This window comes from Xiphias gladius, chromosome 9 (assembly GCF_016859285.1).
Source record: "Xiphias gladius isolate SHS-SW01 ecotype Sanya breed wild chromosome 9, ASM1685928v1, whole genome shotgun sequence".
NCBI lineage: Eukaryota > Metazoa > Chordata > Actinopteri > Istiophoriformes > Xiphiidae > Xiphias > Xiphias gladius.
Window position 1 is genome coordinate 13,346,351 of NC_053408.1, and position 17,041 is coordinate 13,363,391.

A 17,041-nucleotide genomic window follows, 5' to 3' on the forward strand; every position below is an offset into this window, starting at 1 on the left:
TGTGCTCAGCTGACTGACGGTGTAGCCTGATCGGTGATGAAGGCAGAGGCTTGTTGCTACAGAGATGCACGAACGCAATGGAAGTTTGTTGAATAAAAAACAATATTACTATGTGATGCAAAACTACACTGACAGTATGAGTTGCACACGAGTTTCATTTATGCACGGAGACTGATGGACCAGACCTGTCTATATTTTAAAACTCTTACAAAAGTAAGCAGTGTAAACCATGACAGCCTTAACTGTTAAATGTAGAGCAACTGAAAGGAAAACAATGACAGCGGCGGGCGGGAATCAAGAAAGATGAAAGCCCAACTGGAGACTGATGTTGAATAAATAATGACGTCCATTGTGGGGAAATGTGATCGGGCTCTCTGAAAATCAATAACTAACAACTGGACCACGATGCCCTGAATGACTCAGCAACAACTTCAATACACTACAAGCAGTCAATATCAACTCCCTGTTCTCGGTCCGGGAGACATGACCCAAAAAGCTGAAGGAAAACTATAAACATTCCTTAACAAGTTTCTGTGAGGGTGGTTGAGAAGATTATCTTTTAGGAAAAAAATTCAGTCAAAACTGATGGATGAGCTGCACATTCAAACTGAGCTTCTTACAAACTGCTGATTGGCCTTTCACTATATTGACAGTGATTCAGAAAGCAATGACTGGAACAATGGCTTATTGCAGCACGGTCTTTCTTGTAGATACAGTAACTGAATACATCTTTTTCATGCAGTCAATACTGAAAAACACAGAATATATGAAAAGCATGTCTCTTCCACAAATAGTTTGCCGTGCTAGACATAAAACTTGCTCAGTTAACCAGCTGCTGCTATCTTGAAAATAAGTTTGTTCTTGGAGAAGCTCTTAATAGGTCTTATAGTCTGAAAAAGCCCATTAATTTCAGACAATCAAACCGAGGAGCCTCTATTCACAGTTAAGGTTTCTGTGGTTGGACAACAGATGTGAGTGTTGCCTGAATAAGAAACATCATAGTGCAGCCACACTTACCAAGTCTAAGAGAATGTATCCACTCTGTTTTTAATACTTTTCTAAATTAACACAAGTGAGTCAAAGCTTGTCTTGAAGCCTGATAAAAAGCATGACGGCAAATTTCATCTCCTAATTACCCTTGGGCTGCTTTTCATTGGGCTCACAGAGGTCGGGTCAATCTATCTGTACAGGCAATCCACTCTGCACTGACTAAATTGTAGCACATACTGTGCAGCTGTGCTTGGAGGAACCAAAAGGGTGGGATTTTGCTTTACAAATCCGGCTTAGCGAGATTTTGGGTGCATCATGGAAAAACATAAAAATGTAGGCTTTGATTAGATAAGCTTTGATGAAACAGTAGATTGGATCCATAGCTCTGATGTTATTGAATCGTCTGTGAGCATTTCTAAAAGTCTGTGAAAAAGAAAGTAGTATGTTTCTCAAATAAACAAAACTGATGAATTGTGTCATTTTACAACACAAAGTGCAGATCACCCAAATACCAAAGCCAAAGACAACATCAGCACAAGAGCATAAAAAAATGCCAGTTAGTACACTTACACTCACAGATTTAAATGACAGCAGTCCTGGGTAATACAACCCCACTGCTCATTCCTCATGCGACTTCCCCAACAACCAGCCAAGCCAGGCCAGTCCTGCCCCCCAGTGCACTCAACTTAGAGATGTGTGGGCACGCAGCTGGTTAGACAGTGCTGGCTCTTACCTGCGCTCTCGATGAGGCAGCGGGTGCTGCTGCTGACGTGTGATGAAGGTCGTGCCCCACACCGGGCTGCTGTGGCTGTTCCTGAGCCAGCCCACAGGGGGTGACGATGGGTACGGGGCGCTACGGAAGCCATGGTCCGACTCAGTCTCTGCAGCGAGAGACGAGGCTGAGCTCCCCATCGCCACAGCGATAGGAAATTAGTCCCTGAATGCACTCTGACAGAGAGATCTGTTTGTTTTGTTTGTCCCTAGAGCACAAATGTTAACAAGGGATCCACAGTTGTATTCACTGAGACACACTGATTGGGAAGGTACTAAAGGGGTTGTTTGGACTATACTTGCAAGCCTTATCATGGGTTTCTATTTGCAGTAAACTTCCTGTTAACAAGTTTCCCCCCACAAAAGAACTCTGAGGGCATTAGAGTAAAAACAAATAAAAAACACAGCAACAGGGAATCGAAGATAAGGGTACTCAAAATATGAGTGTAACTTGCAGGTGGCTGAGTATGGGGATCAGTGTGGATTTCCTACAGCGCATGGGGGAAGAAGTTGTCAATTCAAATAGTAATTAAATGTGTGGAGCGCTGATTCCAATTCAGCAGTTGCTCTCAGAGAGGAGAAAATACAAATTTCTCACGACAAAGGATCAGGATTCTGTCTCTTGTAGACTTTAAGCTTGTAGCACTCTGCACCATGTCTCCCACAGTGCCACTCATAATTCCTCCGGCGTTCCCTCTGACACATCTCCCCAGTCTGTGCAGTCTCATGCTTGGTTCCTTTTTCCTTTGCACATGCTCAGAAGCTCAGCAAAAGCAGGGAAAGGTATGTGCAGACGTAAATGTGTTCACTGTCTTTCAGCATCTCAGCAGCCATTCAGTACACCAACTAAAACTAAAACTTAAGGTTCAAGAAGTGGAGGGGGGCCCACCCAGGGTATCACAATAACATCAAAGTCCATAAAGACAGCCAATACTGATCAATAGCAGCACAGAACTTGCTGGAATAAAAGTCACACAAAATATATTCAGAGTTATTTACAATGTGGGCAATTGAGAAAATCAATGTACCGCATTTCCTCAGAAGGGTGTTGGCAAACCTACAAGAATGCTTATATCCAGGTCTCATCTTTCAGACATCCAGTCTGACTAACAGCTGCTGTGGAGGTTTACCAGTAAAACACCCTTGCTGCATTTCTCCCACTGGATAAAACCTCATGTTTGAAACCCTTGGGGAGGGCTTTTTTTCAGAGATGAGGCCTTTTCTGGTAATTGCAGAATTTTGGAATTCAAAATTTAAAAAAAAAAATAATAAAAAAAAAGGGAAAAAAAAAAGAATTTAAGGTCTTTGTGGGTAGAGATTGAAGAGGAATTGTTTTTTAAACTTCAACTGTTGCCACAGCATGAAAATGTTTACAGCTCAGCTTCAAGTCCTGTGTTATATCCGACAAAATACCCGACTGGGATTGTCCGTTTCAGGCTGCAGTGCTCTGCCAATGCAAGGACGGGAGATGATCCCAGTTTCCGCTGTTTGAGACAGCTAGCTTAATTTCTGTCTGATCCCACCGCCGAGGACACCCAGTCTAGTCCATCAACGTGCGCTTGGATTTATGCGGACTTGCCAGCCTGTCATAGCAAGTCTCTACAGGCGAAACAGCTGAAGGAAACAAGTATCATGACAGCGAATCGGTCAGAGAGGAGAAACCGCATCTGCATGCATGTTGACGAGTATCGATAGCTTGTAAACGCCTGAGGTTAAAGTTACAGCTATATTCCGTGGTTAGTTATAGCTTTGAATTACATTTCGTATTAGCTGATTATCATGGCACCAACGCAGGGATCACATGACCTTAAATCTATAGTTTTGGCTTTCCGGGTTCAGTGAATGTTACATGCTCATTAATCACTGACAACGAGCGCGCATATGGGCTTTTAATTTAGCCTATTAAACAGCACTGAAAGCATTAGAAAAAGGTGGTATGTGTCCGTTTCCGCACAGCGGTACAGAGGCCGGGGAGAGTACCGTGCAGAAGGCGACACACAGGTTTGGGAAACGTGGAAATAGCCGAGGTGGTCTCATCCAGGAAGGAGCACTCAATCGCAATTTTCACCATTTTCCGCCTGCGTTCGTCTCATATTTCCAGCGTTGTGGCTGTAGATGTTGAGCCTTGTTTTTTTTTTTTATATTAGGAGACATCATCGCACCAGTCCCGTTGTCGCCTTGGATGTTAGACGGCTCGTAGTCTGAAACTGCCCCATCCCAGAATGCCTGTCTTTACTGGCTCCATTTGGGTCTTTGATGCTCCCAGTATGTGTCCTTATTCTCCCATTTTCCCGCTGTACATATTTCCCCGGGCTTTAGTTCTCCCTCGCTGACAGCCTGCGCGCAGCGGACTGGGATGCAATCTCCTCCTAACAGCGGATTACTGGAGTGTCAGCAGAGCGCAGGCGCACTGGCCTGCCGAGCAGAAAAGAGCTGGAAGGCTGCGTTCAAGAGATTTAAATAAACCTCAATAGAGTCCGAGCCACACAGGTCTCACTCATTAATGTGAGTAGTATCCCGGGGTAATAATAGTGATGGATGTCAGAAAGAGGCCGGACATGATGAGGCACGTTCATTCCGTGAAAACATTTGGCAACAGAAACGGTTCCTATGTCACACTCTTGTAACTGTCTAACAGCCGAAATATGTTTTTCTATTGGTTCATTGAGAAAGAAGGCTAACCCATTACGGGCACTGCCAGAGGAGGAGGTAGTGAAGGGTTAAGTAGAAGACAGTGGTGACTGAACACTCATCATTGCTCAACTGTCCCTGCACATTACTGAGATAAGCCCTCAAACTTTGCTTCCCCTCTCTCCTCCACTTTGTATCGCTTTGCATGACCTCATTCCTGATCTCTTATTCTGTTTCTGAATTCACAGTGTTCACCAATAAAGCAGTGCATAAAGCACGGGCCTAAGACCCATACCATATACTGTATTTTTCTCTGAATCCTTTGTTTCACAGAAAGCACTGGGTGAACTATTAAACCATGAAGTACCAATGCAGGTCAAGCATGCCGACTCTGTGCCCAGTCATTTGTCAAGAAGTCTGCTTAACCAGGTTAACAGTGGCTGCCAGGGAGTGTTATAATGCACACAGTGTTGACACTGGAACTGGTTTGTCTGGTAAGCTCGACTTCCACTTCAATTCACGAAAACAGTACAGTCTACAATATGTAACACAGTTACTGCCAATGCAGACGTACCTCCAACCCCAGTACCAGAGCGCATGGCTGGAGGTGTCAAGAATGTGTGCGTCGTACTGAAAGCTAGACACTAACAGGTTACTTTTATTAGTTATAAAACTTCATTCACTGACCAAAAGCCAGTGTAGGTTGTGCTGACACATTGGTGTGTTTCGATTTGGCCAAACCATTTTGGATATCCTAAGAAGGCATACTCACGACTACAAAGCAGGACATAAATGCAGAAATAACTGAATTACTGAAGCAGCTTACACAGATTGTAGCTACGAGAGAACAAATACTAAACTAAATACTAAACTATGTGTAACCATAAATTAAAATAAAATAAAAACAAAACAACCCCCTAAAAAAAACTGAACATAAAACCAGGCCAGAAGCCCGAGGACTGCAACCCTTTGTTAAGGCTGCACCTGTCCAATTGCCACCTGTCCGTATGCAAGTCAGCACCCTGGGATACAGCAGCTGACACAGTCAGTGCCAGGGAGAAAAGGATAGAAGGAGGGAGAGAGAGCGATTAGATTTCACTTCTATTCTCCAGGGACACAGATGGGGAACAAGGGAAAGGGAGGATGTGAGCCGATTTCACGGTACATTGTAGGTTGTCATTTTCTGCACCACCCAAAGTGTCCTTACTGTCACATTCTTTTTTCTTCTTCCTTTCACTCCAGAGGGAACGCTTACAGCAGAACACAAATGATTAAACCACCCTATACAAGTTCACTCTCAACCACACAGCCTCACATAAATATTATTAGTCTAGTGTTTGTTCCGATGTCGATTCTACAGCCAAACCTGCAACTGGATAAACTGAGTTCAGGTCTCAGGGCACGTATCATCCAACAAGCTTAAGTGTCAATGAGCAAGTCAGTGTGCTTCGATGGTATCTCTAGACGCAAATGTATCTACCTGACCTTGCACTCTGACCTGCCCGACTCCCCTGAACACACAAGCAGAAGAAAAATGTCCACGTTGTTATTGTATTACCCTGTTCTGTGCAGTGAGGCACATAAGGCGGAAATATATTGAACTCCACGGCAGTTATGTGCAACGACTGTTAAATATACGAGACGCTGTCATTTAATCTATTTGTGGACACACTGTAAGCCCGTGAGCCCTGACACGAACACTAACATTACCCATATAGCGTTGCCAGATGAAAACTCTGAACAATCCCATTGAGTCAGCGGGAGCCGAAGACGCTGGGGTCCTTGTAAACAAAGACACTCTTATTCACTCATTTGGTCGACATTAACGACGCTACCCGACAGCTGTGTATTCCGTAAAGAGACTCGCAAATCGGTCATTCTCACCTCAAGTCGGCTGAAGGGGAATTATTCCTGTTTTTCTGTCGTCTGTGCGTTAACTTTTCACAGCCATCGAGACGATAAGTTCTTCCCGGGTTGTACCTTAGCTACCGTAACCCTTCCAGGCTTTAGCTTCGCGCTCCTCGCCGCGGCTGCATGTTTCCGACATTTGTGACAAACATGTACAGGCGCGGTTGATTTTCACTCCGCCGGGTATTAACGAAACTGATGCGAACCGTGTAGGTTTACCTCAAACAGCCCAGGAAGGAAGGGGAATCTCCAAGGAGCAAACAGAGAACAGACGTACGCCAAATGCGTGCCGAGCAGTTGCCCGCCGCGTGCGAGCGCAAGTAAACGTACGTAAAGTCCGTTCAAGAATGAAAGGGTAAAAAACTACACTTCCCATGCTCAACACGGACATTTTCAACTAGGATATCTGGGTACGAATGTCGTCACCACTGACAAACATAAATAACCGAAAACTATAAACTCTATGCCTCAGTAAAATTGATTTATATTGAAATGTGTGATCTCGTCTTTACCCTTCCTTATGTTGGTATATATTTCACTAATACCAATGTTATGACTAGATTTAAATCTCGAGTTTCAAATCGCAGGGAATCCCCATTCTACCGAGAGGCCAGTGTCAAATAATGGCTCTCTAGAGCCATCTAGTGGCACCAAAATGTGGGGCCGGGTCTAAATGCAATAAAGCAGATCATTTCACGTCTCCAAAACGTCCGTGTCCCCTACAAGCCTCATTATATATGTTTCTAAAAAAAAGAAAAAGAAAAAAAGACAGTTATCTAAAGCATCCAACAATGGTGATATCAGTGGATGTTCTTTATTCACCAGCCTCTGGTTTGCGTCAGCCACACTGGTTTTAGACTGCGGATGGAAACAGAAATCACATTGGCTTACCGTAGGAGGCATGTGCCTTATCACTTTGGTCACAGGGATCATATGCAAAGAGAAATTATGCAAGTAGGAGTCCTGACATCCAATAAAAAGTAGCATATTGGGCTCTACAAATTAGTCCCTCTGACAACCTATAAAATGCTTGTACTATGACTTCTGTTGCTACCAGTATAATATTATCATTGGTAGTCATGCATATTGCAAGTATGTTCTATATGGATTTCTGTATCAATGTTTTGTTCATTACATTATCTGTTTTTTGTTCAAGCGGAGCAGCTGTAACACACTTTCTGACACATATATCATATCATATCATACATCACATTTGCTGCTGTTGCAGCCACAATTACCATCCAAGTGTTAATGATGCAAAAATAGTACTTGGGTACAATTTTCTTCGATGTATTGTTTTATGTGTGATTGCTTTGAAGCGCTAGAACTGCAGCCTAAAATTAAAGGGACCTAAAGGAAAATTAGGTTTGACTTATTGTAGTATATTACTACTATGGCCACTAAACCACTAATGATGGGATACTACTGCCACTATTACTACTACTACTTACTTTTGCTGGCCTGCAGCTTTATCACCACAGACCTGCTCATCTGCTCTCAGCAGACATTACAATCCCTCAGACGATTTTCTGCTTTAAAGTTCTTGCAGAATGGCAATAGAGGAAAATAACGTTCTATCATACTAGGCTCGGTTATTTTTATACTCTAGCAACCATAATTGCAGACCATACGCTATCGTTCACGTCCCCATGTATGCTTATAAGTCATATCAGATGTCTTTTGACTGAAAGGTTATCACCTGTCATCATGATATTGGAAATCAAAAGTTAAAATATGCCCCTAATATTCTAAGGGACCTTTTTTTGTGCCAAACAGTGAGTTTATTGTGACTAAGTGTCCTTAATAAAAGGCTCTAGCTTCAGTAGTAGGCCTACCTGAATATTGCTGTATAGATTATATTTTTATATTTGGGTTCATATAATATTGCTATAAAACTTTTTTTTTTTTCTCTAAAAGGGCATTCATTATTTCCATTCAACCTAAATAATTTGGTCATTTGAACCAAACCTTCCAGTAAAATATAAACCGTGACTAGGCTTAATTAGCCCACAATTCACTCATAAAACATTATCGCTGAGAACTTTCCTTTTGTGTGAGTTCACACCTCTGACTTCTCCAACAATAGACCTATAAGAAAGCTTTCCACAGAATTTAATTTTTGAGATTTTAATTTCACCCTCTGTTGTTTTGTTTACCACGCTCGGTTGTGTGCTGTTACTTTAAAACAACGGGTGAGATTTAAATTGCAATGGGATAGAAGAATAGCATGTGAAACATTCAGTGAGTCTGGATTATCTCTGTTAATGCCGGTGTCACCCGGGTTGTTTGAACCAGGGAAGTTCAAAGGATTAGCCCAATATCAATCGGGTCTGTAAACTTCAATAACGAGATAGCTGGGCGAAGTCTAAAAACCCGTTAATTTCTAATCAAGATAATTGTCCCGTGTGCAATCAGTCACCAGAATTGACCTGGACTGTGTTTGTACCCCTGTAGAAAATAAAATGAAGAGAGATCGCAATAAGCGAATTTAACACCGGCACCCGGCGTGTGTGTGGTGGAGTGATTCCATGCGAATCACAAAAAAAAAAAATGGGATCCCAAATCCTTGGGAAAGAAGACAGGCTGCCATGAGTTAAGAGACACGAGCTATACACATCTCGGATTATAGTCCTTTATCTCCAGGAGTGAGTGAGGCGGAGCAAAGCATCCCATGGCAGAAGCAGGCAGAGGAGTATGAGAATGAGTCTGGGCGGAGAAAAGTTACCGCTGGAAGTTGTCTCACATGGTGCGCGGTGCTAGTGCTCGCGGCGCCCACGATACATGCTTCGAAAATGTTAGTACCGCTGAAAGAAACTTAATCTTTTTGAGCAGTGCGACTAAAGTGAAGTAGTGGCGGTAGCTAATCCCGACACGGCCCAGGAATACTTGAAAAGGGAACGAGGATTTCTTTGTTAAGAAGGTATGAGTATGAATGCATCTTTGTACACTCCTGTTTTTTTTTTGTCTCCATTAGACACTTGTGCACTGGCCAGAGCGAAAGGGGATAATTTCAGGCACGACTTGACTTCAGTGTGTTTTTTTGGACAAACCTCTCAGAAACCGCTGAAAGTAGCTTGCTAGCTCACTTCAGACAACTTTTGGTAGACGTATTGTTTTCAAAGGCCAGTGTCGGTGCGTACACACTGTTGTCATGACAATGCTAGGGAAACCCAGCGCGAGGCACGTTGGGAGGCACAAAAGACACCAGCGTCAGTGTTCAGCTTTGCTTTTTCTAAGACTTTCCCAGAACGAAAACTCCAATAAAAGTTCACAGTAAGTGTAAAACAAAGCCACAAGGAGGGTCACGCTGCTTTCTTTTACTCGTCTGCATGAAAGTATCAAAGAAAGACAGGCAACTTTACAAACATTTAGACATCGGTATCCTGTGTCAGTGGAAAGAGGAGCACTTTGGGAGGTGAATGGGTCAGAAGGATATGTGAAAACTGCTGGGATGAGGTGTGTCCTGTGTTTATGTCAGACAAATTGTGACCCTGCTAGTCAGGAAAGGGATGCTTTTAGTCGCTCTTTGCTGTTTTATGGCCAACACACATGTGGAAACGACTGGCTTCCACAATAGAGAGTGAGCAACACAATTGTCTTAGGGGAAAAGGAAAAAGATGTGTGAGTGGGCGAGTGGGGTGCAAGGCTTGCAGGAGGGGAAAAAATGTGTGTCATTGTATGTTTCATAGGGCTTGTGTGCCTATGGTTGTGTAGATGGTAGGAAGGTGGGGTCAGGGTCACTTTACATGGTCATGGACTCGTGCGCGGACAGGGGGGGGGCACGTGGTTGGTGGTAACGTCACTACTACAGATGTGACCACAAGGATATAGTAGGCTACACACATCCAGAAAGAGCAAATCAGTCAGCTTCAAGCATGAATGAGGCTAATGACAAGCAGGATGAATTGTCGCCTGTGATGACTCGTGATTATACTTGTTTACAATCTTTTCCAAAGGAAGTTGTCATAACTCCAGGTGCTAAAAGATGACAGTCTGATGGACCAGTGCCACACTTGTCATTAGGTGCAATGCCAGCAACATATCCTCACATCAGCATCCATTGTTGCCGCTCATAAAACACTGGGTGGCCCAAACACTATAAATCCTGAGAGCTTCCTATTTAAATATTGTAAACTATAATATAAATCTAATTATCTTCAATTTTTCTAGTTATATATTGCACAAATTACCCAAAGAACTTTAAAGCATAGTCACTCCAATCAGTGGAGGTTGCTGTTGAGTAAACAATAAATAATTTTTCACTATGAAATAGGGCTTGATTAATCGATTAATTGTTTCGTCTATTAAATGTCACAAAATACTGAAAATTGCCATCACAATTTCCTAAAGCCCAAGGTGACGTCCGACTGTCAGTCCAAACATATTCAATTTACTGTCACTAGAGACAAAGAAAAGCAGCAATTCCTCATAATTTAGAAGCCGGAATGAGGGATTGTTGGTCATTTTTAATTTGAATCGAATAATTGTTTCAGCTGTGCTTTGAAAGGTCTTTGCATGGTTGTGTAGCCTTTAGAGGAAGAACTCATAGGGTCCCACATTTAACACTGTCACCATGTGCTGTCCATAATAATGATGGTGTAGTAAGGCAGAAAATTACTCACTATGTGCTACTATATAAAACACAAGCATCAATATACGATGTAACTGAAGACCACGACTTCAGTACCGTCTGTTTCACAGAATTGTTATAAACCAGTTAGATGAGGAAAATGTCTAACAAAGTGAATGGAATCTTAGCCTTTTTAACAGATGTAAATTACTGTAGCGTATGTGTGTGTGCCAATCTGAAGTGACAAAAGGATGAAATGCTAGAGAGCAGAACAGTTTTAGTTAAAATGTTGATAAGAATATATTTGGGATAGTAATCTTTAAACTCAAAGCGGAAGAAAACTTAAAATAGCGAATTAATGCAGAATCTGTTTAAATAAAATCTACAATACATACAGTATGTTTAATAACAGTTGCTATACATTGGAGTCACACACAATCATATGAAATATGTATTTAAAGATAATGTATGGCAACATATTGCTGCATTGATCATTTGTCCTGCCAAAGATCTATGTCAGCCCTGCCTCTCTTTGTGTGTGTCGGGGCATGCAGCCTCATCTCCCGAGTCTGGCTTGCCCCCGCAGGGCCTGGGAGCACACTGACAAAGACACATAAACACACACACACCCATTCACACACTTCTGCAGATGGGGCAACATGAACAAGCCTACATGAAAGATACATCTGTTTCTTATGCATGTTTGATGGGACAGGCAGGCAGCGGCTGGCCACTGCCCCAAGTTAGGGCACAGGTTAGTATGCATGACTAGATGGAACCAAAGCCGTGAATGTGGATGACTATGGAGAGAGAAAGAAGGTATATACTAAAATGAGGAAGGTGTTTGATACTTCTTGTCTGTTTTCATAATTTGATTTTAAATGACAGTTAGATGACCTTTTGGTATGGGAGCAGCACAAAAACCATGTTTCGTGACCAATGACCAAAATGAAGCCACTGCTCAGGTTAAGTGAAGGGAGATGTGGGTAGAACTGCAGCATATCATAAAACTTAGAAACTAGTAATTTCATAACTCTTTCCTCTATTATGCAGTTGTTTTTAGTCCCTGCCGTTTGATGTATTGTTGGCTTTTCAACTGTGAGCAGCTGGTAAAAGTCCCTTTGTTTGGTTGTCAGCCTGTCGCCCAAACTTTTCTATTATGGTATGCAGTTACAAAAACGATATCAGCTGGTTTGCCAGACAAGGATTACAGTACCAGTGTGTAGGATTCTAGCGGTGTGGTTGCAGATTTAAACCAACTGAATACCCCTCCCCTCACCCTTCCCCTTTCCAAGCGTTTAGGAGAACCTACGCTGGCCTTCAGGCAACATAAAAATGCGAAAGGCCCTCTCTAGAGCCAGTGTTTGCTTTGTCCATTCTGGGCAACCGTAGAAACATGGCGGTGCAACACGGCTGGCTCCATGGACGAGGACCCACTCCCTATGTATATTTGAAGGGCTTATTCTAAGTGAAATGAAAACACAACTATTCTTAGTTTCAGGTGATTATACACTAATGAAAACATAATTATGAATATTATATTACCACCTAAATCCTACAGACTGGTCCTTTAAGCCCATTCCAAAGACATTAAGGAAATCACTCAATGGATGTCTCCAATTATATTTGTCAATATTTTGAAGGCTTAAAGGAGCTTTCCAGATCATATCAGTCTGAGTTTAACTCAGTTGTTTGCCATATCAGATACCATGCTTTCAAACTGAGTCAAATGAGCCAAAACAATTTTTTCTTTATAGATTAATAAAGTACAATTATTTAATGAAGTACTTCATCTTTAATGCCTTGAAAATTGCTTATTTTTGTCTTATGCCCAAAATAATTACATTTTCAGTGATATGAAATAGAGAAAAGTAAGCAATCTTCAAATTTCAGAGGGTCAGAGTAGAAAAGTAACCAGTTTTAAAAGATTTCCCGCAGTTACTAAAATAATAGTTTCAACACAAGTCGTGTATGTCTTTTAATTCTGGTGAAAACAAAGCAAAATAGTTTCTAGGCTTCATTAACATAATCCAAATCCCCTTCTCCTTAATACAGCACAGAACACATCAAGGTAAATGTAGGAGCATGTAGACGTAAGGTAAATTAGTTTGCATTTTTTGACCTAAGAGCACAATGCAGCACAATTTCAACACCCGCAGTCTTTGCTTTGCCAGGGTATTCTATCAAATCAGTGAAAGCATTGATTGGCTGTTTTTTCAGTTTTCACTGTAGCAGATAATGGCACAGGGAGACACGCACATCCCAAATTTCACTGAAGTTCACCTTCCAAAGCATTCAGCACTTTGGATCAAGGGAGCGTCCCCTCTCTTCAACTCAACAGTATGTTTCTCTTCTCGCCAGATGTTCTGCTTAATTAACGTGCAGGCTTGGGGCGAGAAAGGTATCACCGCCCATACATGGTTTAGCCAGGTGCAGCAGCTCTGCATAATCACCTCACATTAACATGAATAATTTTAATTAGATACATGGTGTGTTTCCTAGAATGAGAAATAGGTCAGTGTTATTGGTATACAGAAAGCTTTGTTGCAGGTGATTAAGAAAGTATATATATATATCTATATCTCTATATATATATATATATATATATATATATATATATATATATATATATAGATTTAAAAAGTCTATCAAGACTGACCACGTTTATTTCCCTCAGCACCTATTCAAATTCTTTAGATGTCTAAGTAGCGGGACGGGATACTGGATAGTAAATGTGAATATATAGTATACAGGAATGTCTGAGATGGCAGAGAAACGAAGGCTAGCTCTGTTTTCATCCTGAATCCCACAGTATGAGGACAACTTTGATACTCAACACCTCAAGATCTGAGGGGCCTACAAAAGCCCTTAAAGAGACAGAGAGAGGGTGACAGATACAAAGGACAGACGAAAGAAGAGAGATTATGGTCTTAGTGATTGTACGCCCTGTATGTTCTCAGAGACACCAATGAAAGATGTGGTTTTAAAAGAAGTCATGATTGCGATGAATGAGTGAAAGACAGCATAACCTATCTGCTTATTCATCATTTCCCTCTCTTTACATAGTTTTAGTATAGGTATATGCTAACCATTACAAGTCTAACACATATTTGTGCATGTTCCCAGGTAAAAGCCAGGTGTCACACTGTAAGAAGAGGAGTAACAACACAAACCTGGGGAGCAACTGGGGCCCCAGGGTGCTGGAATGGAGCAACTCATAGAGTAAGAGAGATTCTGTCCTTATTTGTCTCATTTGACAGTTGGGTTTACACACTTATTTAACATGTTTTATTGTGTTTACCAAATGAACTTCCTGTCTCTATTTTGGGGCTTCCTGGAGTTGCTGTTTCCCAGGCTTCAGCTGCAAGCATGGCAATGGGACTGGAGAAGCATTTTAGCCATGTATACTAGCAGATTGTCAATATGAGATGCTGAAACACTGCAGGTCTTTGTACCCAGTAGTTTCAGCTATACTGTATATTGAAATCCAAAGCCATTAGTTTTTGAAAAGCCAGTTTGAAGACAAAATCTTTTAAAACACTCTGCTTTAACAGCACTGGCTTCGAGGTTTGGAATTCAGAGTTTGCATGAGCTGAGTTGGGGACATTTAAAATGGAGCATGAAGATCCTGCTGTGTGGCTGTTTGAAATAAAACACCTTGACAGAAATGAAAACAAGACTTGTCACACTGTTCTTTATGGACAACTCTTTTGGCAACAGATGATGACTTAACAGATGCTCTCTGTTTCTCTGACTTGTCTCTCATTATTTTAGTCGGACAGGTTGATGAGGTGCTTGAAGGTTTATGGCCAAACATGTCTGGACATTTTGAAAGCCTGTTAGTTTCTATTTTTAGCAAAACAGGACTTATCGTCATCCAGTATGCAAAAGGTTGCAAACTGATAACTTTGCTTTCTGTATGAAATCAACCTATCTAACCCCACATACCTCCAGTCCTCCTTTGTGAAAGAACTTTTGAGCTCAACAGTGCTGGGCTGGACTGATTCATTCTGACATATGTCTATCTATTCATCTTCTACTCAGCGTTTATTATGTGTTGTTAAGCTCCTTCAGAACCTGCTTTGCTTCTTTCATTACAGAGTAGGTTCCTTTGCAAATCCATCCCTCCCCCTCTTTGTAAGTGCTGCTGTGGCTGGGCAGAGTGTGATAACAGCCATGGGAGTTTTATCTTCTTGGCTCTATTGCATGTCTTCTTCCCTTCTTCTCAACACATTCTGCAGATAGCAGGGACAAGTTTGACATTGTCTTTCTGGGGTGTGTGCACGTACAGCAAGTGCCGTGTGTGTGTGTGTGTGTGCGTGTGTGCTTGTGTGTGCGTGTGTGTGTGTGTGTGCGTGTCTGTGTGTGTGTTTGTGACTGTGCATGCGGGTATGTGTGTGTGAATCACACACTCCTTGTCATTTCATTATACCTATTTCTCGCCGGCACAAGTAGATGAAGCCTGTATAATTTATACCTGTGACTGAGCCTAGGAAGGGATGCGTGCCTACATGCTTTTCCTCCTGCTCTCTACACCCAAACCTGTCAAGAGAAACCATTAATTTACAGTATATCAGTGCCGGCCCCCCTCATTTCTCATATTGACTGTGACACATCATTGATTTCTGAATCAACCTCCTCATTATCCTACACCCCCTGGCTCCTAAGCCAATGTGACTAGCTGTCTCTTAAGGATGATGTTACGCCACTGACCTGCCGCTGCACTGTGCCCAACAGTGGACTGACAGAGAAGGGTTCCTCACTTGCGAAACTCCGCTCTGCTCTGTGGCCTGTGACTAACTGGTGAGTCATTGCAACAGGGAAAGGGGTTATAAATGCACCCCCATGCAAGGGCACACACACATGTACTTGTGCTTGTACTTGAACATGTTGTTGTTAGGCAAACACTGGTGGAGTCACAGTGTAATCATGTTCATCATGGTGTTTGTGTGTTTATGACGTTAAAAAAGTGGTGTGTGTGTTTGTGTGTTTTTGATATCTTTGTACATCCACAGACACCATATGTCTTCCATTCCTTTATCTCTTTCTGTCAGTACAAACACACACACACACACACACACACACACACACACACACACACACACACACACACACACACACACACACACACACACACACACACACACACCATTATTTGTGATAAAACAGTTGTAATAGAGTTTGTCGTTTCCAGACGAAGAGCAAAAAGCAGAACTATAATTGTTTGACACTTGCTGCATTCAAATTACTGTTCTATTGACTCAGCCCTGATAAGATAAGGCTAAAAATAATTATGAAGGCAATTCTGACTTTTGTGGTAGAGTAAGTAGAGGTATTCAGCCACTAGAGGGCGACACAACCTTTAGTGTCTAACATGAAGAGTTGAGTTCACAATGATTAATATTAGTTTTACAAATAAATTTGATGTTGATTATCATAGCAGCATCATTTTTAACTCTTACTGTAAATTGATGTTTTTCAAGGATGGATGTTTGTTGATTGATGTTTTTAGTTCAAAAATTAACTTAAAATTGTAGCAACAAAGTGATTGCAACAGTATTCCATATTTCAGTATTCCTATTTTCACTATTGATTTATCTGGTAGGCATTTTTTTTCCTAATGAACTGATTAATTGTTGAGTCTATAACAATGCCCTTCACAAGTTTTGAGAGCCCAATGTGATAACAATTAATAAAATGGTTTGTCCAGTCATGTGTTTTACATGACATTCAATTTACAATAATAAAAAGCAGAAAAATTCAGAAAAGCCTCACATTTGAGATGGTGGAACTGGTGAAGTCATTTTTGCTTAAAATGACTTAAAATAAAAAAAAACCTCAAAACTGTTTAGGTGTAATTTTCAGTTGACTAATCAGTTCATCATCAAAACTTGTCCTTTTGGCAATAAAGTCATCTACAGTTGCCCTCTCGGTGTCAAATGTTATTAAATTAGCTTGATAATGTCCATATTTTCAATAGCCTATAGTAGATGATTTATTGTCCTCAAAGAAACATAAAAGTGTCAACATCATCATCATGCTGTCAGGGACTCAAGCAGTGCTGGATTTTATGTGGAGGATGGAGCTGCTGTGTGATCTTGGTTGGGGGCATTCTTCACTGGATACTAGTGGCAGTTAAAATTTCAATGTGATGAGTCTTATGCCTTTTTC

At 41.5% G+C, this 17,041-nt stretch overlaps 2 protein-coding genes across 7 annotated transcripts in view; one reads left to right on the forward strand and one right to left on the reverse strand.

The window, feature by feature from the left end:
* The window catches only part of capn15 (calpain 15), a 38,864-nt gene extending 32,234 nt beyond the window's left edge, over positions 1–6,630 (reverse strand). The window contains exons 1-2 of one of the 5 annotated variants that reach the window (XM_040135022.1): positions 6,520–6,630; positions 1,724–1,970 (exon numbers count right to left, since the gene is read on the reverse strand). In XM_040135022.1, coding sequence (XP_039990956.1) covers positions 1,724–1,902 — 179 coding nt within the window. In that variant the 5' untranslated portion in view covers positions 1,903–1,970; positions 6,520–6,630. Of the gene's footprint in view, positions 1–1,723; positions 4,161–6,102; positions 6,124–6,276 lie in introns of those variants that run through there. The other 4 variants (XM_040135024.1, XM_040135023.1, XM_040135025.1 and 1 more) reach the window with 4 other exon arrangements.
* A 2,223-nt stretch (positions 6,631–8,853) lies between these two features.
* Positions 8,854–17,041, forward strand: part of LOC120794796 (ankyrin repeat and fibronectin type-III domain-containing protein 1) — a 127,148-nt gene continuing 118,960 nt past the window's right edge. Inside the window, exons 1-2 of one of the 2 annotated variants that reach the window (XM_040136141.1) lie at positions 8,854–9,220; positions 13,997–14,092. In XM_040136141.1, coding sequence (XP_039992075.1) covers positions 14,076–14,092 — 17 coding nt within the window. In that variant the 5' untranslated portion in view covers positions 8,854–9,220; positions 13,997–14,075. Of the gene's footprint in view, positions 9,221–9,458; positions 9,574–13,996; positions 14,093–17,041 lie in introns of those variants that run through there. The other variant, XM_040136142.1, reaches the window with a different exon arrangement.